The 26,676-nt window shown below is 37.9% G+C and overlaps 1 protein-coding gene across 3 annotated transcripts in view; it reads right to left on the bottom strand.

Moving 5' to 3' along the window:
- Positions 1 to 26,676, bottom strand: part of sass6 (SAS-6 centriolar assembly protein) — a 56,037-nt gene that overhangs the window by 9,275 nt on the left and 20,086 nt on the right. For 2 of the 3 annotated variants that reach the window (XM_081606695.1, XM_008408171.3), the window contains 5 exons: positions 5,617 to 5,671; positions 5,392 to 5,471; positions 5,195 to 5,299; positions 3,665 to 3,833; positions 1,752 to 1,829 (listed from right to left, as the gene is read on the bottom strand). In XM_081606695.1, coding sequence (XP_081462821.1) covers positions 1,752 to 1,829; positions 3,665 to 3,833; positions 5,195 to 5,299; positions 5,392 to 5,471; positions 5,617 to 5,671 — 487 coding nt within the window. Of the gene's footprint in view, positions 1 to 1,751; positions 1,830 to 3,664; positions 3,834 to 5,194; positions 5,300 to 5,391; positions 5,472 to 5,616; positions 5,672 to 12,460; positions 12,569 to 26,676 lie in introns of those variants that run through there. The other variant, XM_081606696.1, reaches the window with a different exon arrangement.

Below are 26,676 nucleotides of genomic sequence, written 5' to 3'. Positions count from 1 at the left end.
TTAAGCAATTAGAATATTGCATGAGATCAATACATTACATATATTTATATATCCATCCATTTTCTTTACACCCTTGTCCCTTAGTTGGGTCGGGAGGGTTGCCGGTGCCTTTCTCCAGCTAACGTTCCGGGCAAAAGGAGGGGTACACCCTGGGCAGGTCACCAGCCTGTCGCAGGGCAACACAGAGACAGGCAGGACAAACAACCATGCACACACGCATTCACACCTAGGGACAATTTGGAGAGGCGAATTAACCTGACAGTCATGTTTTTGGACTGTGGGAGGAAACCGGAGCACCTGGAGAAAACCCAGGCATGCCCAGGGAGAACAGGCAAACGCCATGCAGAAAAACCCGGGCTGGGAATCGAACCCAGAACCTTCTTGCTGCAAGGCAACAGCTCTACCAACTGTATATATATATATGGCACAGTTGGTATATATATATATGGCAAATTCATGGATTTTTTTTTTTATCCATGAATTCCATGTTATGTCTGTTAGTTTCTACTTGTGAAATCTCACTATGAGTGATCCTGGAGACACTGTGGAAATATTAATGTAAATCAATATTAAGAATGGTCATAACAGACAAAGATATGCATATTATTTTGTTGGTGGCAGGCTAGAGGACACTCACAGCTATGAGCATGTGGTCAGAGATCTAGGAGGAAGCTGTTAATTTCACACAGAAAGAAATGGATGGACTATAGAATACTACACCGCCCACACTTTGGTGATTTTGCTAGTCTGACATGGTGTAATAACAGTCACATATTTAAAAATTAATGTGTTGATTTGATTGATTGTATTTGATTTTCTCATTCGAAATTAATGTGCATCATACATAGATAGCTGAATGTCTTTGAAAACAATCAAAATATGGGACATCATCTCAGTTTATGAAAAAAGTACAAATATTAAGAGTCCCACACAAAGCACGTGGTCACTTTACAGGTAACTGATCTCACTTTTCAGGGCAGATTTTAGTGACAGGTATGACCAACTACGCTACAGATTAGAACCCAGCCTAAAATTCAGGTTAAAATCAAATGGTTGATGTACGGTGGTGCGATTTCAGTAAACCTACAATACAAACAGCACCAACATAACCAAACGAGAATGCACAATATAAAGTTGTGTTCATCTACTTATTGTAGTCTAAATAGAGAAGGAGGTAGTTTACCCTGGTGACAGAAGAGGAGATGCAGAAGTTAGACGCTAACAAGCCCAGCACCCTTCGTATGAAGGGTGCTGGGCTTGTTACAGTCCTACCCTGCCATGTGTACTCCCTTGTCAATCACACATCCCAGAAGATTTGCACTTGACTCACCCTGCCGTTACAAGTGACAAAATGGAGCTGGAAGATGTTAAAAGCTGAAAGTAGTGGACGTTACAGTACTAAACCAGCAGAGGGCAAATCAGAGGTCTGGAAATATTTTAAACTGGTAGCAGTATGACTCTAATTAAAGTAAATTAGTCCGGATGGATCAGACAAACCACAATGACCATAGGATTTGACCGGGTCAGGTTAGACTATTTTAGACCCAATATAAACTCTAAGTTACACTAAGACTTATCAACAAGCATCTAAATCAAAACAAGCACAGACAAAGACTGATAACTCAGTTGAAGTAGTAACTTTACAGATTTCCTACGGTAAATATGATGAAAATTCTAGATTGCGTCAGTAAACTATATCTATACACTGGTGATGGATTTTTGTGTTTGCAGGGTCAAACTCATTCACTCACCTGCTGAGTATAACTCAGCTGCCTACACAGATCATCTTCAGTCTCCTTGAACTTCCTGTCTAAAGCCTGCTTTTCTGCCTGAAACATTGAGAAAACAAAACTCATCAGTACTGTTGTATGTCTTCTCTGCAAAGTGTTAATTCATTTCCAAGTGACGCTCCAGAAGTAAATGGCTATATTAGGGTTAAATATTCTTATAAGATGGTGTGGATTGGCAGTGTACTTGAACATATTTAGATGGAGCAGAAATCAATACCAGCCCAAGATATGACCAAAAGAGTCATATCTTTACTCTTTTGGACAAAACAAAAGAAAAGATAATATTATTTTTGGTATTTAGAACAAAGACTTCCTCTGTAACCAGAGGTAGGCAATGACAAAATAGATTACAAATATTTCTAAAACATTTATTTTTCTAAATCTTTCACCAAATCCTTTGTAGCGTTATAGCTCTTGAGGAAAAAAGATACTCCACTATAATTTATGACAAAAAATGTTTTAACCAAATTCTAATAGTTTTCTACATTTTTGTTAACTTTTTTAGGAAATATGTTGCCATAAGCAGCTCCTGTAGTTTCCCTCTGCGTGCTGTGAGGACAAACCAGCTTCAAAAAGCCCTCCACATAGCGTTTGAAGGTCCCAACTTTATTTAATATGGCTTAAATCGCTGTTCCTCACTTTCTGAGTTCTGCTTACGGCTGTGTTGGTGTGACTGAGGAAAATTGTCCATCAGACAATGAATGAGACACATCAGAAAGCGTAGTCACTAAAGATTAGGGGTGAACAACAATCCGGTTCAGAATTTTTTCAGTTCGCTTCAATCAAAACAAACAAAAAAAATGTCTCTTATATTGACTATGAACTGCCTTACTGTTGTTGAGAGATGCATTTTCTGACAAAGTTCTGGTCTGGCCCATCTGTCTCTAGCTGTAGGAGACCTTAATGTTCCCTAATAACAGAGTTTAGTGATTATCTGAAAGTCCTCTCAGTTCTGTTTTGAACTGTGACAAAATGGCGTTGGAAGTTGCCTCACAGAACTTTGCTTTGCGCACTAAGCTTAACACATTAGCAGTCTTTATGTGCTCTGGTTTAAAACGATGCTGGACTCAGGTGTCTGCCAACCTCACAGGGTTGTTCCGGATATTTTCAGTACCAAATGCGGGCCAGACTAAATATAGTTAAATGGTCATTTTATTTTTTAAATAAACATAGTAATGTTTATTTTATATTTATTAATATTTTTTAATCATGGTAATCATTAAAACCACAAACCATTTCATCCTGGCTGAAAGAGTTAAAATTCTATTTTAAGTTGGAAAAACAGGAAGAAAAACTTCTGAGTCTGAGCAGGAGTGCAGAGCATTAGTGAATGGAATGTTCCTGATAAAATATAACGGCTTCTGGCCTCTCAGATCATTATATCGACATGCCTAACACAGAACATAAAACTATGTATTTAATGTATTGTCAGCTTCTGGCGGCAAAGTAGCATGTTTACTTGTCTTCTATGGTGCTTTCATACTAAGTAATAATAATTACAACTGCATTACAATAAAATTTTAGTAGAAAAGGAAACGGATATTTTCATGCAATAAAATAATTAAAAAGATCTAACCTGCATGGAAATGTTTAAATTGATCAGCTGTTGCAATGTACATGTGGCTCTATGTATGCATCTTGTGTGCCTTAAACAGGCCTGGACATTTAGTCTGTGGTCCACAAACCTCTATAAACTAAGATGGCACACTGTATTTCTGAATGCAATTTCAGAGAAGAATCTGGCATCATCACACTCAGTGCTGTCAGTTTTCACATCTTGTTTCCATCAGTATCAGCATAAATGTAAAGTTGACAACATGACCCAGCGCGGATCCCACTGCAAAGTTCTGTGACACAGAACAGTGTGAGCTAACCTTCAAAGATGCCAGACAGGCTGCCAAATATTCTTTCACTTCTTTCTCTGAGCCTTGAATAAGCCGCAGAGATAAGTGGTTCAGGTGTTTGAAAGCATTTGTCTCCACTATGCTGAAGGTGGCACAGCCCTCGACCATTGTAGACTGACATGTCAAATGAAGGAGAAACCTGTGAACATACATCAGAAAATACTGGATAAATAATAGTGATGATCACTGAAGGGTGACCATTTAATTTATTGAAAATACCATCAAAGGCGATAAAATTCTGCATCCACATTTACATAGAGTAAAAAAGTAAGAAATGTGGAATTCCAATGAAACCAAGCCACAGTCATGTAGACCAGCAAAAACCTCGACCACAAAAATCAACAAAATCCCACAAAAAGCTTCAGACAATATTCCAGGTGTACACAGTCTATTCCCTTCTCTCACAGTATCTTGGCTGCACATTTCTGGATTGATGTCTGATGTTCTTCCTGGGATCTGTTTTAGCCACTGTTCCAGTTGGGAGGTGAGGGCCCCAATGACCACAGGTACCACTGTGGTCGTCACCTTCTAGGCCTTTTCCAGTTCCTCTCTGAGGCCCTGGTATTTCGCCAGTTTCTTGTGCTCCTTTTTCCTGATGTTGCAATCAACTGCCTCAGGGGTCTCCTTGCACAACCTACACATTGGGTCTGGTGTTTAGGGCCTGTTCCTGTTCAACCAGGATGAGTGCCTCTGTGCTGTCCTTGAGTCATTTTGTAGCAGCTGGTTCATTTGAGCTGCCAGTCGCTCATGGAGGGCAGTGAGTTTCTTCATTTTCTCTTGTACTTCAGGCATGGGCATCTGGCTGTACTTCTTGGGTACTGATCTTTTCATCTCTGCTCTGACAATTTGTTCACTTTCCCTCCTTACCTTGATTTTAGCCTCTAATCGTCATGGTGGGTATTGAATATCATGTTCTTATAGCCAAGCATCTCCAGGATCACTGATGCTAGGGATCATTCTAAATGCTGCATTCACATCTTGAATGAGACTTTCTGATGGTTCGTTCATTATTGTGGCTGCATACCCAATCTTTGGACGTTGAGTTGGAGTTAGATCCATGTTTTCACCTCTCGCCCATTTCCGTCTCGTTTCATTTTTCATCAAGGTGCTCTGGTTCCCCAGCACCTGACACAGACCTTGTTTGGCCGGGCGACGTCTGAGCCGGCATAGCGTGCATTTCATTGTCTCTCATGGTATGAGGTAGGCAGTAGCGCGAAGGGTCTTGCATAAGGACCCACACTGGATAGCTCAATTTGACTGTTGTATCTTTGCCCCGGCCTGGATTCTACACCTTTTTTTTCCACATTTTGAATTTCATAAGTCATAATCATCCAAATTGAAAGACATAAAGCTTTGAAATATTTCAAAGCTCAATATAGAATCAATATAATATACAGGTTTCATTTCTGAAATGAGTGATACAAATATTTATCATTTTTACAATTACATTATATTTGTATTATTTGACTGAGTGTCATGGTGAAAAGCATTTGTTCATACCTGGGATTGTCCGAGTCTTGCTCCACGTTACACAGGTTAAGCAGGTCAATAAACTTCTGAGGAAATGATGCAAAGTCTATCAACAGGCCCTGCTGCACTTTCAAACTACTCAAACACACAAAAAGCAAAAATAAATACATTTTAAAAATCAGATTTAAATTTTAAACATAATCTGATATTCTTTAGCAAATACAAACCTTTGGAAGTCTTCTTCTGATATAGGAAGGGTGAAAAGAAAATATGGATCTGTATCATCAGTTAACTTTACTAGAAGATCCTAATATTTGACAAAGGAAAAATAAATTAGTTAATACAATATTTAAACAAGTGATGAATAAATGTTGCTTAGGCATACTGTCCATCTTTGTGTGCTGCACTTTCACAATACGTTATTGGGATAGTTCAGGAAAAGCTAAACTCACCCTTCTGTGAATTGGAGTAGTTGACAGCTCAATCATGACACGGACATTTGCTTTCCTGTAAAATGAAACCAAGTTACCCAGTTATCTTTAACCTGGCTTTGCTTGGATATAAAACCAAGTTAAAGAGTAAGTAAACTAATCTGATTAAAGTTGTAGATGCATCAAATTGCAGTCATCATCGCTATATTGTTTTCAGCATAACAAATGCAAAGGACTGCAGTATTTGTTAAGTGATTTACACCAAAACTTCAGCATTCAATAGGAAACACAGCAGGCTCAAATCGTGGCACCGGCACCAGACCAGCTGTGGCCTGCCGCAACCTGGCACAGTTTGCCACAACCAGCTACAGCCAATAACGGCAACTTCTAACTTCTTTGACGTGTGCCACGGCTTTTGTGTCAGACTGAAAATTAATTATTTTATTTTGAACCAAAAACAAAACAAAACAAACAAAAAACCCCTAAATACATACATCTGTCACTAATTTGGTGACATACCGCAGCTTCTGTGTCAGATTGAAAATGAATGAATTTATTAAATAAATAAATAAATATTTATTTATTTATTCTGGCGCCTCGCTGCAGGAGGACCTTGCTGTTTATGCTCGCTGCAGCAAACAGAAAGGGGAGGGGACGGACCACTGTCAGTCTCGGACCTTATTTGGAAATGGGACCATTGCATTCCGGAAGTGAAGGAGGCGCCATTTCCCGTAGACATGAATATTTACTTCAGCGCAACTGACAGTTCCTTAGTCACATCTTTTCGTGCAAATATAATTTTACATTACTAAATCAGAATACAACAACGTCTTTATAATTTACTATTAATTTCAGCATTACTGGCAAAAGATAAGTTTTCTTTTGCCAGTACAAGATAAAAGATAAATTATCTTATAAAACATTTTTTTTTCATTTTCTTAAGAATGTAGAGCTAATTAAATAACAAACAATACTTTTATACATTATATATATATATATATATATATATACACATACATATATATATATATATATATATATATATTCATTTTCTTAAGAATGTAGAGCTAATTAAATGACAAACAATACTTTTATACATAATATATATATATATATATATATATATTTTTTTTTCATTTTCTTAAGAATGACTGTCAATAAAAGACTTCTAATAAATGTTCTTAGTTGCTGGAGGTAACATCTTCATGAGCTCATAGGTTCAAACTGATGAATAAAGAGGATGGATGCGCTCTGCTAAAATATATTATATGAGTAAAAATGTAAGACAGTAGAAAAAACAGGTGACTTCCTGTCGGAAGTGGGTGGGGCTAAGGTGATGTCATCAATTGACTACAAATGTGATGACGGCTGGTTTGTAGTGAGACATAGGAAGTCTGATGCAGCTGTGACCTTGTATGTGGAAGTTATTGCACCTTGATGTTTTATGGCGAATAGTAGTGATGGGTAGAGGAGGCGTTTCGACACATAGCAAAACTGTGTCGATTCTGTGTCACTCAATACTGACACCTGCTGGACATTAAAAATTCCTACAGGCAACGTAGTGATTTGATGACCTAGTCTATACAATAAGATTTAAGTCTTTGTATTTTATTGAATATTATATATTGTATTATGTCACATCTTCAGTTAAATTTAAAATATATTTGATATAATGTATAAAAGCAAAGTTATGGACTTTGCTTTTTGCAAGGTCCATAAAGTCTGGTGTGGATGAACCTGAATGGCCTCCACAGTCCTGCCCGGTGGTGCTCACCACCATTGGGCACCATTGTGTTTGTAGTTTTCCTCAATCTGCACGGTTTTATTCACCTGATCAAATGTTGAAAATTTCAGACAACTATTTTGCATGATTCATATTTCTTCACCTTTTTGGACAAATAGCACATGTTAGTGATTCTTTTAGTTGCCCATGTGGTGGAGCCTCCGCCACCATTTGGGTGTGCAGTATGCAGGGTAAACAGAATGATGCTACCTGACAGCCTGCCAGCCAGTTTCCATTTGTTCTAAGTTAATGGGAATCCTCTAAAATATAAATTTCAGCAATAGGTTTGAGACGTGTTTGACATTTTAATATTTGACAAATTCCACAAATTTTGGGATTTTGTGGTGCCAATTCCAGGTCCATGTAGTTTCTGCTCTTTGTTCCTCCATCAACCATGGTAAACATGGTTGATGGAGGAAATGGTTGATGCTGAAAAGCTGTAAAATATATCTTGGTGTTAAAGTCAAGATGGTCTGGGATGATGAGAATTCGGCCTCTGTCACTCATAAAGAGTGTCAGTTTACAAAGCAGGGTGTTACATATGTTAGCAAGTGAATTAGCTCAGCTAAAACTTTTCATTTGATTCAGGCGTGTAGATCTTTATGGGTGAAAGTTTAATCTACCTTTATAATTTATAATTACGCCAATTAGCTACTCATAAAGTCAATACCCTGTTTTTTATTTTTATTTATTGCTCTGGATATTGTACATCCATTTAAAACGTGTAACTTGAAATCAGAGGACAGGATTTAAGGAACAAACCAGATTTGCAGGTGTTACACCTGGAACATATATAGAGACCATTTGTTTACATCTTTAACATTTTTGCATCATTTTGAAACTGATGAAGCCTGATTAATAGTTTTTCTGTCTACAAATAAACTTGACTCTTAGGGCCATTTTCAGTGTTTCTACTACTTATTGATTTCAGCCTGTTTGGACCATTTGAAAGCGTTTTTCTTAGATTGCTAATTAAATGTTGTACTTAAATGTTTCGTTTTCTAAAATGAGAAAACTTTTGAAGTTTAGGGGATTAATTTGCTCCTCCAGTTTCGTAGTGTTTCATTCCAACCCGGGACCTACACGCAAGTTTGGGTGACTTTTATTGTGAAGGATCCGGGGCGGAAGATAAATTTGTGTTGTTGTTTTGGGCAGGCGGTTAACAGCCGGTGGAGGGCGGAAGGAGACGCGAGTGAACGCAACAAACAAACGTAGGCGGTAGGATTTGATTTTGGTGGATTGCATAAACTGTACATTGACTGTAGCAACATGGCTTCTACATCAGGAGGAAATAGTAGTGATGGGTAGAGGAGGCGTTTCGACACATAGCAAAACTGTGTCGATTCTGTGTCATTCAATGCTGACACCTGCTGGACATTAAAAATTCCTACAGGCAACGTAGTGATTTGATGACCTAGTCTATACTGTAAGATTTAAGTCTTTGTATTTTATTGAATATTATATATTGTATTATGTCATATCTTCAGTTAAATTTAAAATATATTTGATATACAGTCAATAAATAATGTGAAGAACATGTACCATAAAGTAAAAATTTAAGTGAATGTGTTTGGAATGAATTTTAATTTGTGTTTTTTTTTCCCACAAAAAAAAAAAAAAAGTTTTTACAACATTTTGAAATTTAGCCTGTTACGTTTTTTTGACAAAACTTCTTAAGTAAACATTACATTTACAGAGAACCCTTGTTTTTCTTAGGGGTTGCGTTCCGAAAATAACCTGTGATATGCGAAATCCGTGAAGTAGTTACCTTTATTTTTTACAGTTATTACACAGCATAAATAAATACTCTACATTGAAACCAAAGATCAAAACCTGTTTTCAGGTCAGCGGATGTGCGTGTGCATCAATCGGGCATTAATGTGATCCGGAGTCATGTCATTAAAGCTTCTCCTCCAACCTGCCCCGCCAGATTCACAGCTGTATCTACGGCAGAGCGACGGATCTCATCAAACGAGCCTCCGGTTGGGTTTTGTTCTGCCTCTGGCCAGTTTTTTTTCCAGCAGACATTGAAAGTTTTATTTTCCATCTCCTGAATGACCAATCTGTATTAAACACCGTAACGTTATTTGCACTCAGGTAGAGAAGAAGCCCGGAGACTGTTTTTAACAATCATCAGGACGCAGAACACTGTGGAAAAAAAAAAACTGCACAAAAAAATCTGCGAAGCAGCGAAACCGTGAAAAGTGAACCGCGTTACAGCGAGGGTTCACTGTATATGAAATAATTTATAAAAAAGCAACTGAGTAATTTGTAGAATGGCTGCATATCTGAGTTTATCTAGGTGAATCTGAGACTTCATTCTCATGCCTGGCCTCATAATGCCTCAACATTGAAAGGTGGATTTATTTAAATAAGACAGTTTAGTCAAACATATGCGACACTTAACCTGCAAAACGTAATATCCTCCTGACTGCCAGGAAAAAAATAATTGTCCAACCACCATTTATTTTAAATCACCCATAAAATGTGTTCTTACTGATGAACGCCGTTTTTATGAATTAGAAAAAGGTACGTACAAAAGTCCCAACCCTTCCCATGTGGCATCATTGAAAAGCACTAGATGTCCTCTCCAGACACCAAAAGGAATTAATTCAGTAGAATGCAGGGGGTGGGAGATATTCAAGTTTAGAAATATCCTCTACAGAGGACAAAAATTAACTACTGGTAGTCAGGAGGATAAGAAAGTAAACTAAGAGTCAATTTCAGCTAAATTTGGATTCAGATAGATAAAGTAGAAACTGACGAGAACCGGATGAAACAACAAAAATGAAAACAAATTTATTTTCCAATATAAAATCAAAATGGTCCCACTGCGGAAACCTTTCGTTTGAGGCTGCTCCATAGTTGATGCTGTAAAAGGTTAAGAATTCGTTTGGCAAATGCATTTGACAGATTGACAGATTCGCTTCCTTATAAACACACACAGGACGAAAAATTGGATTTTTTGTCCCATTTTTTGTCCATGCGGACGGCCTTGTTCTGCCGTGCGCAAAAGTCGAACACAAAAGTGTTCGACTTTTGTCGGAGTCGAACACTGCCAAAAATGGTCAAAAACACTGTGTGTCCATGTTCCCCCATCACCCCTCTCCCCTTGTGCCTAGCAGAGGTTTTTGTATTTAAATGAAGTTGCTGAGTGCCATGCAAATGCAAATCAACTGTTGAGCACCGCCTTTTGACTCTTATTCATTTTGTAGCCAGGGGCGGATCTTGAAAAATATTAATGGGGTGGCAAGAGGGTGGCAGGGACTTTTTCAGGGGTGGCAGCATATATATATATATATATATATATATATATATATATATATATATATATATATATATATACACATACACACACTGCTAAAAAAAATAAAGGTAACACTTAAGTGTTTAAGTATTCCCTTTATTTTTTTGAGCAGTGTATATATACATATATTTATTGTTTTTAATATTTTGCATTAAAAACAATACGAAATATTGTTTTTAACTTGCATTGTCTCAAAATGAGCTTCATGTAGCACCGAGGCTTAAATACAATTTCTTAATGTAGTATAGTTAATTATTTTTACGTATTTTATTCTCCTGCTAATTGATATGCATTACTGATATGCATATCAATTGACATACATTATGTCCAGAAAACCATTTTATCCCACCAATACAGGACAAGGAGAAATCTGTCACAAAAATATTAGTAGCGCCATCATTTGTTATTGGACATACAACTTAAAATAAAGATTAGAAAACTGATGTTTGATAAATTCTCCATGATATAAATCTATAAACATTTTAGTTTCTGTTAGTTCTGTCAAGATACAAGAAAGGGCGAATATCTACTTATATTGGTCAATTGTTTTATTTTAAATATGCTGTAGGAACCGTAGTTTGACAACTGTTATAAATATTACCATGTTTTTAGAACACGGGATATTAGCTCAGTTTTTGTCGCTTGTTTTAGGAATTGCAGCGGCTTCAGTGGCGCCACAATAAAGGTACAATAAAGCTGATAAACAGGTGAAGAACCAAACAGAACCACTTCTGACTGTTCGCAAAGCCAAACATCCAATAAAAGTTCCACCAAGCCGCTACTAAGGCACTGGGGTCATGATTCTAGAGACAGGCAAAACAAGGTTCAATGTCCAAACTTATTGATTGTTCTTGGTGATTTATTTTCCTCTTTCACCAAACAATTGCAGACATCAAACCTTTATTTGTTCTCATGCTACCACTCTTAAAAACCATCGATCCCAAACCCAAATGCCTGCTGGTCCTTCTCCAGGCCCCTGCACTTATAGAAAGTGGACTGACGCACATTACTTCCTGTCTAAATTTAGAAAATAAATAAAATAAGAAAACAAAAAGATAAATAAAATCAACAATTATCAACCTACAAATAAACTCTGTAAATAATATATTTTTTTTAAATTTAAGAATAAAGTAACAAAATTCAAATGGATAATGAAAGAAAGAAAAAATAGCTCCAACAACTTTTATTCTGCCTTTTCTCGCTCTGTGTCGCTTTACGCGGACCCGTTGCCATGGCAACCGACAGACAACAGCTCAACGAGCACACAGAGCAGAGATTACCGATCAGAGGAATCAACACCAAAAAACAAACATTTCCCACACAAAAAAGTAGCAAAAACACTAAAACAGAACATCCAGTCTGTTACATTATGCTGTCAGGCTTAATGTCTATATTGTGATTATTAATAAGTTTTCACCTGAGCACAGCGGCGGTTGATTAGCTGATTTAAACGGCTGCTCTACTGATGACGTGGTGGGCGGGTTGTTTAATGCTAACGGAACCAAAACACACCGAACTGCGCAGCACATGCTAAGGTTATCAAAGTCAGTAGCAGACTAACAACAGTTAGGCTAGTATAACTGACCCACTGCTCACTTGTTCAATGTTTTCTTTAAATTAAAACGTTTTCCTCACCTGTGAAATCTGAAGCCCTTATTACCATTATCTATGGTTGAATTAACTACTAAACATTGTTCTGATTCTTTGCGTGATTGTAGTATTTTCCTGACCACCGATATTCCTGACTCAATGGACAGCAATGGCGCATCACTTACAATAAATCACGTCATGTCCAGTCCAGTAACATATACATCTATCAATGCTGCTGCCTCGCGCTCTGTCCTTCTCTCGCACTTCCCGCTACTTAGCAGTGGGTGTCAGGTTACATTGTGGTGCATTCAATGTAGTCGGGGAAAAAAGAGTTTCATGCGCTTAATGTCCGATTTGCCATAACTATTTATTGAATTCATAGTCGCTAGCTGGGGTGGCAACAGGGGTGGCGAGGCTCTCGTTTGGGGTGGCAACTGCCACCCCTGCCATCCCGCTAGATCCGCCACTGTTTGTAGCTAAACCTTTTAAATTTCTGTTCACCATAAAGAAGTATGTTTGGAGAAAACAATCTATCTTATCCATTAAAATATATATTACATGTGTGTTAGGAGCACTGAAAAACTTAGTTTTGGTTGAATTGATTATATAAAAGAAGAATATGCATGATTACATACAATAGACTTGTGAAACGTGATCTTACTTTTGACATTCCTCCTATCTGAAGATTTATCTTGTGATGGGAGGAATTGCACAACTTAATCAAAAATAATAATAAAAACCATGTTCCAGAGTGGTAGATTGTACATAAAGTATTTTTGTGAATAATATTCAAACTAATGTTAATGTTCACTCATTGCTTTAAAGACCCAGAGTCATGCTATACTGGAGTGGTAGTGGTCATTCCACATCACAATACAGGACTTAAGAAACTACAGATTTTTCAGTATTCAGTTGCTTAACTCTCAAGTTTAAATTGAAGAACAAAATGGTTGAAAGTTTGTGATACCTTCTGATAGAGTATAAACATTTGTATTCTTTTTTTAAAGTTTTGTTAGGTAAGCACTAAATATAACTCACGGGTTATGAATCATATTCTATATAAACTAAAAAGGAGACAGCTCAAAGTAGAATTGAGTAAATAAACATAATTAATTGCTAAAAACATTTTAGCAATTAATTATAATAAAAATAAAATATACTGTCACGTAACTTTTGAAAAATAACTTTTAGAATGTATTTTTTCTGTCAACTTTTATTTAACACTCCAGTCCAGTTGGTGGCAGTAATGCGCTTTCATAGTCGGTCAAGCAGCCGCCATTAAACTCCAGAGGAAGATTTGCACTGGTGGTAACGAGTGCTAACTGCTACACCCAACATGAACGAAAATACCCGAGCGTTGTGTGAAATGGTGGAAAAAGTCCTATTTCACGGAGTTACCTTTTCAGTATCGTTTTGATATTAAGCAATGATCCGGCGGAAAACAACAGATGACACCGCGGCGGTCCAACAAGACCGAACTCACGGTAAGAAAGCTTTTCTAAATAACACGTGGAGCGAGACCAGTGCTTTGTTTGTTTCTTATAGAAAGCGGTCTGTCGTTTTCTTAATGCCGAAACAAGTGTAGGGTGAGATTTTGTATTGTAATCTCTATTACATGTTGAACATTCTGAACTCTTAAAAATACTCGCATCTTCTTTGATTTTTTTCAGACCTGAGAAATGGCCAAGCCGTACCAGCCAGACCTCGGAAGATTCGGAACGCCATTGGTCAGACGGGTTCCAATACACAATAGCAGAATGAAACGGTATAAATGCTCGAAGCCAGAAGCAGGAGGCAAGACATTTTGGATACTGAGATGATGAAAATGAGATGATGAAAATGTAATGTGTGATGCCGCAGATGTGCATTAAATGTCTTCCTGTTTGCCTGTGACCCGGAGAGAATGGAGTTTTGTGTATCGTCTCTTAATTCATGAGTTTAGCACCTTTGAATTCCTCCATAAAGTGGTGACACCCGACGTGCCGATTGAGCCCATTGAAGTTAAGGAGGATGGAAGGTGACTCTTCGGACTGGCTGCAGAACAGAGAACCGCGGGCCCAGACACAAAAGAGTTGAGAATTTATCTCTCATCTCTTACTTATTAAATTGTAGAGCGGTTTCCTGTCTGCTGTCGGTTTGAAGAGCAAAAAAGAAATGAAGTTCTTTCCTGCTCATTGACAAACAGAACCTTGCGCAAGGTGGGGTTGTCACAAAACGTTAGACTCATAGGTATATAGTACATTTTGGAAAGACAGACACCCTAAAAATAAGCACCTTAGTCAGTCTGGTACCGCCCGTTTGGCGATGGTAACATTTAGGAATTTTTATTCCGCGTTATGAGTTACCGCATATCAGCAAGCCTGGTGTAGCTCTTCTGAGCAGGCACTTTCGCGAGCTGACTAATTAATAATATATCACGATTTGTTAGATACGGCAGGAGGCCTTGAGTTAATAGTATGGCGAGAAGCCATGAGTTCAAAAGTACGGCAAGAGGCCGTGAGTTTTAATATTAAGCCATCTGAATCTGCGAAGAGAGATTGGGATCTCTGTGAAAAGCACTATAGAAATAATAAGAGGCCGGAAGGTGCGCCTTCCGTAGTGGAGGAACGTATTTTCCTCCGTGGAGTGATTTACTGTGATTTTCTGTAAAATCCTCCACGATATTGTCTGGCCTGAAAGAAGTTCAAGTGAATAAAAGAGTTTTTTACAGATTATTTTGTGGGTTTAACTGTAGTAATTGTTCTTTAATTTTTGTCTGAGATTTTGGTGAGGAGTTTAAAGTATTTCTGTCAGCCTTGGCTAAAATAACTTAAGTTCTACTCTAATTAAATGTGTGCACACAAAAATTGGACAGTGGCTAGATCACAAGCAAACTACATTTTATATACCTTTCATAAACGAGCATGCTAACAAATTGAGCTCATATTAACTAGTTCCCCGGGGAAGAATGGACAGAAGGGAGAAATAAAATAAAAATAAATAAATAAATGGCCTAAACTGCAGTGAAATCTGAGATCTCTGATTTAGTTAAAATAGATAAAACTTGAAGTAATGATTTAATCAAATGTTCGAAAAATAATGTGTCAATAATGTACACAACCGTGTACACACACAAATTAGAGAATGAACTAAATTTCCATGAGACTCTATATTATGTCCTAAATACCCGGGAGGAAGGTATGGAGTGTGTCTGAGTAGGCCTACTGGAATGATGTTATGTGTGCAATGGGATGTTTAGCAAATATATGTGTGAAAATATGTATGTCTGGATGACTGTTTGATGAAATGTGGTTGCATATGATGGCGGTTAAAGATTGCATGTTTTGACTGTAAGCACCAAGAGTTTCGTTTTGTCACTTATCAGTCACTTTTAGCGCATATACAAACTTAGACAGAAATGCACTGCCCTCGCTCCGTTCCAACTCAAAAAAAAAAAAAAAGAGCCTGAGAGCAGCCGACTATTGGACTTTCCACTCGCTCTCTTGCGTGAGCGCGTGCCATAACCTTACACACATACCACCACCCTCTCCGACACACTCACTCACACACACATACGCATACACACACATATACACAAACACACCCCGCCACGACCATGATTATATGTACGAAGCAGTGGGATGAGTGTGAGCGAGATTATCTATGATATTGTTCCCATGTTGTCTGTTTGTCTAAATGTTGATTTGTTTGTTATATTGCTGGGGTACAACTTCGAGTTCACTTTGACGGATCCATATCAAACTACAATTTTAAATATGTTTCAAGGCCTTTAGTCATCCACAGTGTGCCTGACTTCACAGTACTCAAAAGTCCGAACTGTAGAGTAGGTTGGCAGGACACCCTTAAGTTTCTGCAATTGATCATTTCGAATCTGTAGGAGTAACTGGGTCGACAGAGTCAAATGTGTGGATCTAAATTGTTTCCTAGTTCAATAATTATTATCAAGGTTTGGAAAAAAATGGGCATAAAGCGTACAGAATGTGAAAGATGTATATTGAGCAAAGAGAATGGATTTTATTTTTAAGATTTATGATCATGAAACCCAAATGTGTACATTTATATTTTTGCATTTTGGATGAGTCGAAAGTGTTTGTTATGTTGAGTTAATTGTCATGTGAAAGTATAATGTGACTTATGAATTGTGTTTCAGTCTCTGCGCCTCTCTGTCACACAAGGCTCACGCCAGCAGCTTCACACAGGACGCAACTCAGGCCACAGCTGAGAGAGAAAAGCAGTGAAAACAAAGAGGGGGGCTTAGCTCCAGCTGCAACACGGGCGATCCAAAGAAAAACAGGCCCCTCACCTACCCATTCAGTTTGAGTGAATCGGAGTATAGATTCCTAATTATAAGAAATACAATCCACAATTTAAAACAACTAACTGGCAAATGACTGAGTGTTGATTACGTAGAAATTAATTAATGGAACAGCATACAATAAAGGAATGGATAAATACCTGGATAGTAAAGGAGTCAGATAATTAAAAGCTCAAGTGAACCTGACAATGACGTAGTTCCTATCTTAGAGCCAGATTACTTTCAAGGGGGGTCAGCAGGTTAAAGGTTAGACCAAAATATATTTAATTCTAGGAACTGTGTCTCAGTAGGGTTTTTGCATTAAACAGTTGATGTTAGAGACAAAACAATTGGTAGAAACCAACTAGATTCAGTCTTCAATATGGCAATACCACATAAACATCATACTCAAAACAATGCTACTCTTAGCATTGTTTTGAAAATTCATAAATTTATTTAAACTCTGCAGTAGGTGTTTCATTTGTACCCCTTTATCAACAGACAGAATGTACACTTCAGTTCATTTTTCTCTCTGTATTTTATTTAAACTTGTGTAGAGAACTTGAAATTTTACTCTAAGATTAAAATATCATGAGTTTCTGTTGATCGGTCATGAATTTGTTTCTGTAACTTGAGGCTGTGGATAAGAAAAAGTTTATATCTGGTATCGATCTGATTTTACTATATTTGTCAATTACAACACATTTCGTCATTAACACATTATGGAAGAAGAAATGTTTCATATTCCGACCAGGACAACAGATTCAGCCTTAGTATACTAGAGTAAAGTCAGGACCAGGGTTTGATTGCATGCCTTGTCTAATCAAATCACTAATTGTTTCTGCTTTTAGATCTGTCCTTTCAGAAGCTGTAAATCTGTCCTATTCTAGCCGCCTTCTCCTGATGGAAGACATCTAAATATCTCCAAAACAGGAGGAGAAAAACCTGGAGAGACGGTATGATGAAACACAAAGTGAAATATGGATAATGTTAATTCTTGATTTAGGTCATCAGAACTACAGGGAATTGGAACAGATCTCTCCTGATGGTTGGTCATTAAAACTCAAAATAACAGCTTTCTATTGAACCTATGCTATTGGACCGAACAAACATTGGAGTCACTTCTGACACACAGTGTACATTTAATATTATGACTTACATCTAAGTACGACAGTTCTTCTTCAGATAGAAGAATTTTTGAAAAATGGGTTGGCGATTATGTAAGATTAATCTTGTGGAACAATTTTAAAGTGCTCAAGGCAATGTAATTTTAATTCATAAGCACCTTTTTATCAAAAAGGCAATTCAAAGAGTTTAAGAAGGGTTAAAATTTTCTAAGCTGGGGAGGCGAAACATTTCACAGAGGAACGATATTCAACAAGCTTGCTGAAAGACTTGGTTGAAATTTAAGAAGTAAACTTAAGTTGAAGCTTCTTTTACTTATGGCATAAAATCTACCCATGACAGCTGAAAGTTAGAGACCATGTAAAAGAGTCGACTGTAGAACAAAACTGAAGCACTATTTAATTCCAAATCATATACCTGTTCAGTTTAAATCGATGGGCTTGACATAAGATCTAATAGGAAACAAACTGCTGACAGGTTAATGTACGACTTTTAAAACAAATTCCTTATTTGGCCCTTAATAAATAATTTGACATTATGATATTCTAGATGAATAGCATAATGTAAAATTGCAGGTGGAATCAGGAGCAGAGACTTTATGACAGTTGTGTTATAAGCTGTACAGGGAAAGGTTTTCATCACAAGCATTTGTAAAACTAAATTGAGACCTAGCAATAATTGGCAGTTGTGGCACTAAAAATAAACTAAATAGTTGATGGATATTGATTTGGATGCTTAAGTTGATAATTTCCCTTTCCATAGTGGGGTAGTTATGGTCATAGGGGGGTATTTCACAATTTATACCTAGCCATTGCATAAGCACTGTGTGGTAGATATGACTCATGTAATAATGTGAATAGTTGAGCTTCACAGCGCTGGATTGAATTAAAGGTTATCCAGCGTATCGGCCCAGACAATGTTTCTACACATTCACAAACAAATTGGATGTTCCTAGATCTTTTGAGTGAAGATGGAGGTCTTCCAGAGGAGAAGGGGGTTTCTGATTCTCTTGCTATTCACCCTTGCTTCTTTCCTCGTTTCTCTTGCATGAAAACCCTGATCAATAAATGTATACAATCCCAAACATAACTCAATCCCATTTAATGTATATTCTCATCAAAACTATGTTTCAGAATCTGCAATCAGGTAGGGATGTTTGCCCAGGAGAATGGCTGAGTCTGAGTACTGTCTGAGTGAGTTGAAGCAACAATATCCTTTGAGTTATTCATAATTGTTACATCCTTCATGAAATGTTCTATACGGTTGTGATTGTTACTGTGACGTTGTTTTGGTGGTTATTTTATTGATGTGTTTATTTTTTGTTATTTTGCGTCTCGGTGGAGTCGTGGTTCCGGGACAACCATGGGACTGTGAACAAGCAGACTGTGATAACTGGGGGAACTGACACCGTTAAGGTTGCAAAGGTTTATGCATCTAGATGGATAATTTGATTCTGTAGTGGCATGATTCGGATCAACCACATTGGATGTTGTGTGAACCGTTTTCTTTTTATCAGATTCCTTTATTGTATTGTCACAGTTTTGTTCAATTCTGATTTACGATGTTCCTTCACTGAGTGATAGTGGGGAGGAATGTAGAAGTGGTAATAATATGACATGGACAATATGTTAAATGAAATGTACAGTATATGGAAGGTCCTCATGCGCAGGTCACATGTGAGTTATTAATGGGACTTTAGAATCCAATAAGGAGCATCAAGGATTTCTCCATACAAGTACTGAAGACCTTTAATTGGAACATATTGTACTATAAGATACTGCTCAGTTTTCCTGTCTTCTCAGGGCAACCAGAGTGACTGGCGGTTCAGGGACCCTCTGTGTGTTGGACTCAGAGACTCATGGACAATTTGTTGGGACCCTGAACCTGGGCAGTTGGAAGGCAGAGTAATAAAATCAAGGAAACATCAACCCGGAACAACAAATTGCTTCTGCGACCTGAGGGCAGGAACTGTGCTACACAACGCTGCACTGCATCGCTACTGAGAAGTCAAGCCTTATTACTACTCGGTTCAAACCAAGTCGATTGTCCTATGATGGTGTTCGAGTAGAAATCATTGTGGGTACCATGGTCATTGATTTCACTGGTGCCTGAGGGTGGTTGCCTAGGGGGGGGGGCCATAGGATAATTTTTCCCTCGGTCGGAAGGATTGTCAGAGAGGGTTTTTCGATCCTATACCAATGGAACCTGTGACTATGGGAGACCAATGCAATACAATTTAACTAGAAAATAAGTGTACTTATTAAATAAGTGTACTCCATAACTACACGAGTTGTCAGCCCATTTTCAAAACCTCAGAGACCACACATTAGCCGACAGAAATTCTAGGTATAACGGGTTTGATCGTGCCATGTGGTGTCCAACCACAAGGTCACAAAATAATGGCTACAAGTCCAGTTAACTAATTTTAAAACCAAGCAATCAATGCTTTACTAGAATCTACCTGTGATGCATGTGGCTAGAGGCAGCATAAAGTCCTGACCAGTGGTGGGAAGTAACGAAGTACAAGTAAATTCTGTTTTTTGAGACTGGTGTATGTCTGGTTTAAGGTCCTGCTATGGGCATTTGTCAAAGGCCTATAATACAGTGTTTGGTATCATCTTAAAGGGGACACTCTTGGCTTTCATTTAAACCAGGTTTTGAGTCTCTCTGACTAACACAGAGGTCGTTAAACCAAAATTAATACACATTTTTTCACACTTTTTGACCAAACTAGATACATTTCTTTTATCCCAGTGGTATCCAGGTACATTATGGACACAAAAGTTAACTAAAATACTCAGATTCTAAGGAGTTAGAAAATATATAATATACCCATACTATCTGCTTATGGGAAGTGATTATGAGCTGTATTTTGAAGGGAGACACCTAGCCTATTACATTAACTAGTTCTTTTGAGTGTGTTGGGGGTTGGGTGCGGTTGGGGGTGTGATGTGTTTGGGAGCACAAAGGGGGTATTTATGGGGTCACTCATGTTTGTAATGTTATTTTAAAAGAAAATGTGCATAAATAATAAATTACACTTAGAAGAACTTTAAAATAATATACTCAGACATGTTTATCAGATTTAGCGAGTTTAGCCATCTTTGGGTACTATTTTGTTGCCCATGACGACCATGTAGAAACATGACAACCAGCTCAGTCGTGTGGAAGAAGATCTCGAACACTAAACAACTATTTTTGAGGTTAAAAAAAATTACAATTGTTTTTATTGTCAGATGACTAGCGTGCTGTTGTCAGCATAATTCAGATTACGAAATTTAATATGTCACTTGATAACGATGACATTAGACAACAATGTAGCTAACTTGTTATACATTGTGAACTTAACAGTACATAATGTAACTGTTAAGTTAACTGTTAACATTCACATTATGTACTATTAAAATGAACTGTTGGCAAGCTTATACCCTATACCAGGGTATAAATTATGTGTGGTGGTGCAGAACTGATTAAGTCAAGCACACAAATTAGTTGATTTAAAAAACTTTAAGAGGTACTCTAAGTTTGAGTTGAACAGCAAGAGTGAATGACCTTTGTTTGTATGCTGTTCATAAGTGGCCAAACCACTTTCCATGGTTGAATAACCCTGCCCTACACCATAATTTTTTCCTACTTATCTAAGACATTATTTAGTGCTGGTTTATGACTGCAGATGTAGAAATAGCATTAACCTTATTACATTTTTTTTCTCAGACAATATACCTCACAGGTTAGAAAAACATGGCGGAGCAAAGAACAAGTGAACCACATCCAAAACGTTTCAGAAGAGAATGTCTAATACATTGTTCAGATGACAGTTCAAACCTTGTGGCACCAAAAGACGTAGATTCATGGAAGACGCTACTGAGAGCAGCTAAAATAAGAAGCTACTGTCCTATCCTGAACCTTAACAAAGACCTACCTAAGGGTAGAATACTATCTGTCTTTTATCATAGGAAATGTCGTAGCATCTTTACAATGAAGAAATATCTGAATAGAATGCAGACTAACAGTGGAAGTTCTACAGAGACAACACAGATTAAAAACCAAAGAAAATCTACTCGACAAGAGCCAGTCACACAAAATGTATTTGACGCTAAATGTATTATTTGTGTTCAATCTATAAAATATTTAAAGGGGTTAAAGACAAAAGACACTCTTACAAAATGTAAACAGTCAACAGCAGATTGTACCTTAAGGCAAGCAGCTCAGGCCAAAGGTGATGCCAGGATGTTGGCCGTAGTCAACTGTGAACTACTAGCATCAAACGCCTATTACCACAGATTCTGCTACAGGCTCTACATAAAAGATCTTTATAAAAGCATAAACATTTTTGACACTAATGTTGTTGAGGAAGCATGTTACAAATCTGTAGAAAATATGGGACTTCAAAGAGTTTTTACATTCATCAGAAAAGACTTAATCAAACACCCAAGAGTTATAGCATTCAGAGACCTGACCACCATAATAACAGAAATGCAGAAATGACTGATGGTGGAGTGACACATGTGACACATAACACAAAGTGATATCTAAGACGCAAAATTGAAGCAGAATTTGGGGAATCTTTACATATCATGCCATGTGAGAAAAAAAAAAACTATTGGTGTACCCTAGCACTTTAACAATGAATGAGCTTGTACAGGTCTGCCACAAACTCAAAGAGGAGCTAAAAGTTTTGAAATCAAATAGCAACTTAAATGATGTTGCACTGAAAATCAGACATGATATTCACAACCAAGGTACCGCTCAAGTGTGGCCACCACATGCATCAGATCTTGAGAAGATTAACTGTGTTCGTACATCTCTGAAAGAATTTCTGCAGACACCAATAGGGGGTGCATACACAGCAGAAAATGATTCATCTATGAGAGTGCAAAAGCTCACAGCTTCGTTCAGCCAAGACTTAGTTTATGCCGTTACCTGTGGCAAAGTGAAGCCTACTAAACACATTGTGTTGCCTATTGCTGTCAAGTCACTCACTGGAAACGTAGAATTGATACACATTGAAGACGTCCTGTTTCATATTCCCAACTAGAGGAAATTGATACAACCCTTTGTCTTCAGAAGCAGGAAGCAAGTGAGGATGTTGTCCCACTGCCACAGAATATCAAGCCTGGCCTATTCACAACACTGGCATGGGACAATATAGACAGAGTGGAGGAAACTCTTAGTGGTGAAGGAACATCTCACAGAGTGAATGGAATCACAGTGCAAGCAAAATCTGTTTCTGGCCACTATGCTGAAATTAGACCTTTGCCTTGCATCCCAAAAACCAAGAAAAGAAGCATTGGTGCAATGTAGATGCTTCTTCCCATTCACAATGCAGGAGAGCGTGCTAGTCCACCACTTACACAGACAGTTGATGCTGATCACAATGCTGTTCTGCAGGATGCAGCAGACAAACCACATGTGGCTGATTGCTCGTCAATCAAATAAGGACATATGTAGCTGGACTGGATTTAACATTCTAACTCAGCAACACAAGTATACAAGAGGATAGTATTGGCTATTTGCCAACAATTAATGCTCCTGCCACACAACTATCAACAGTAAATGAAGTTCTTCACCAGTCAGTAAGAATCATGAAGTCTCTTCAGCTTAACATCATAGTAGTTGTTCTTGACCAGGCATTCTATGCCAAAGCTACTGAAATCACATGGAAACATCCAGATAAATTTAAAGACATAATTTTGAGGATGGGGGTGTTTCATACCACATGTGTTTTCATGGCAACTATTGGAAAACGTTTTGCTGATGCTGGTCTAAGGGACCTTTACATAGAAGCAGGAGTGATAGCTGATGGCTCAGTCACAGGAGATATTGATGGTTACAGATATAACAGAGCAATAGGCTCCACAAACTGCTCTATGAGGCTTTCCTGACACTAGCCTGGAAAGAGTTTCATCCCTGGTTAGTACGGAATCATTCTGAAGATCTCATTTACTTTGAAGAAACTCTGCAAGAAGTTGGTAACCTGTGTGTAACCTTTCCCATTGGGGAAAAGACTCATGCCAGCTCACTTTGATGCATTTCAAAGAATTTCTCAACTACCTCAGAGAGGACAATGGTCCCCTCTCAGCCTTCTGGATGTCTTATGTGGACATGGTTGAGATTTTGCTTAGTCTTATTCGGGCATCAAGAGAGGAAAAGTGGATGATGCATTTTGCAGCAATCAGATCCATCATTCCATGGTGCTTTGCCTATGATAAACTGAACTATGCTCGATATCTACCTTACTACTATGCTCAAATGTCTCGCCTTGAGGTTGATCATCCTGAAGTTCATGCCCACTTTGTAATCGGTGGTTTTGCTGTCGAGCTGGGAAGGAACAATCCCTTTGGAAATATTCCTGTAGACCAGACAATTGAAGAGACTGTAAATAAGGATACTAAGACAGCTGGAGGAACCAAAGGTTTCAGCCTGAAAACCGGAGCAGTGACCAGATACTACCTCACTTCAGAGAACAGAAGTCAGTATCTAAGGCAACTCAGAAACATGATAGATATTGAGCCCACAGAAAGAGTGAAACATCACGACCTACAGAAGCCTAGGATAGAAAAGGACAGGGCAGATGTTAACGCCTTTGTAAGAACTAATGGAGAAAAATTGGGTAAATCCTCTAGGTCAACATCATTCAGACATCAGTCTTTCCACAGGAATTGCTGTGTCACCAAACATAGCCAATGATTTGCTGCAAGCTCTCCAAACTGGAGAGGAAGCCTATAAAAAGTTCAGAAAAGAACGCTTAGAAGAAGGTTCACCAACAACCACATTCCATGATAAAATGAAGAAACAGAAATTGAAAATATTCTCAAGCATCAAAAATAGCAAAATAAAAGCTGAAAACAAGGAGGTGGTCTTGAAAGCAGATAGAAACCTCTTTGGCCGTATGACAATAGTTTCACAGAGTAGAGATCTTCACATTAAAAATGTCTTGGCTCATCCACTTGGTCCATTGCCTTGGGCACTTGCAAATCCTGATGGCTCACTGCAGAAAACTAACAAGTCTGCTCTCGCAAGAGAGTTAGAAAAATCAGGACCAAAAGTTGAAGATATAGAACAATCTGCATGTATCATTGATGGAATGAGCCTATTTCAAAAACTGAAAGGTGATGGTAAAACCTTTGGAGAGATTGCTAAATATGTGCTGAAATTAGCACTGCATGAAGGAAGACAAAGTAGGATAGATGTGGTGTTTGATGTATACAGGAAAACATCAATCAAGAATGCTGAGAGATGCAATCGGTGTTCAGCAAGTAGCACTCAGTGGAAGACCATTGCCCCAGGACACAAGGTTGTGCAGTGGAGAAAACTTCTAAGTAATGGAAACGGCAAGACGGCCTTGGCTGCTTTTATTGTAGATCAGTGGAAGCAACCTGAGAAACTTAGAATGCTTCAGGATAAACAACTATTTGTAACCTCTGGTGAGATGTGCCATTGTCTCAAGAAAACACACTGGGCTCTCACTGAAGATCTGAAATCTTCTCATGAGGAGGCAGACACACACATGCTCTTACATGCAAAGCATGCCAGCTACAATGGCTTCAAAACCACAGTCATTGTTAGTGAGGACACTGACGTCATGATACTTGGTCTTGGACATTGTGAGATGATAAATTGCCACCTCTATCTGAAATGTGGAACTCAAAATCGCACAAGATACATCAACATCAGCAATCTTGCGCAATTCTTCGGAGATGAACTATGTGATGCACTTGTTGGTGTACACACCTTCACAGGCTGTGACAGTGTCAGTGCATTTGCAGGACAAGGAAAACTCGGTGCACTCAAACTTGTGAAAGGAAACAGATCATTCCAAAAATTGTTCAAAACGATGGGAACATCCTGGGATGTGTGATTATACAATAATATGGAGTTATTTGTTTGCAAATTGTATGCGCCAGCATCAGGCATATATAATGTCAATGAGCTCCGCTACATGATGTTCTGCACAAAAGTAGGAGAAGTGGACTCTAGCACACTCCCTCCTTGCAGGGACTGCTTGAAAAAGCATATCCAGCGTGCTAATTACCAGGCAGCAGTGTCGAGGCGGTGCATGAAGGGACAGCCACACATACCAGAGCCAAAAGGTTATGGATGGACAGCTGATGACGAAGGTAATAATTTCACTAGAAATGTTAACTACAGTATTTTAGTTTACTAATAAAATAGTATAGATATGTATTGGTATATATTTGAACATTTAGATTTCTTAAACAATGGAGAAGAATTACCTTCCACTTATTCTAACATGTGGTCTGCAAGTGTCTTCGGACCTGCAAATTACCGGACTGTTCCTGCCTTGCAAACAGGCTGAAATGCACAGAAATGTGCAAGCTACAAACCTGTAGCAATCAGAAAGATGAGGAGGAGGACATAGACATTAACAAGGAATTGATCAACTACTATGATAATGATACTGATGAAGAAGAATAGTGTTACAGAAGGAGAATATAAAATGGCAACAATTTACAGAACATTTTTCATTAAAGTTACAAGTTTACTGCTTTGTTATTATAGGTTACTTTATTGTTTTCTGGAATTTATGACATTTTGTGTAAATAAATAAAATGACAACATTGTTTCACTCTTTTGAATCATGGATGTTGTCATTAAGAGTTGAAAACTGACTACTCAAAACGGTTGACATGTTGAAATTCCAAGTGAAGATGCAATCTACTACTTAATAAGAATTATGTTGAAATATATATTACATAGACATTTTTTAAAAACTTGTTCAAATGTATCGCTGAAATAAAAAATTCTGTCCCAAGCATGAATTTTTGGCAAGAATTCCAAGGCGCAGAATTATCATTTGGCAAGTATACTTGTCTGCTAATTCCCATAAGCCTGCAGTATGGGTATATTATATATTTTCTGAAACCTTAGAGTCTGTTGAATATTGCGGTTGTTAACGTTTTTGTCCATAATGTCTCTGGACACAACAAAGCTAAAAGACAGGTATTGAGTTTAGGAAAA

The sequence above is a fragment of the Poecilia reticulata genome, chromosome 4 (assembly GCF_904066995.2).
Source record: "Poecilia reticulata chromosome 4, P_reticulata-male-v2, whole genome shotgun sequence".
In the NCBI taxonomy this organism is placed as follows: domain Eukaryota; kingdom Metazoa; phylum Chordata; class Actinopteri; order Cyprinodontiformes; family Poeciliidae; genus Poecilia; species Poecilia reticulata.
The sequence above is the reverse complement of the archived record's forward strand: the minus strand, read 5'-3'. Positions and strand labels throughout refer to the sequence as shown.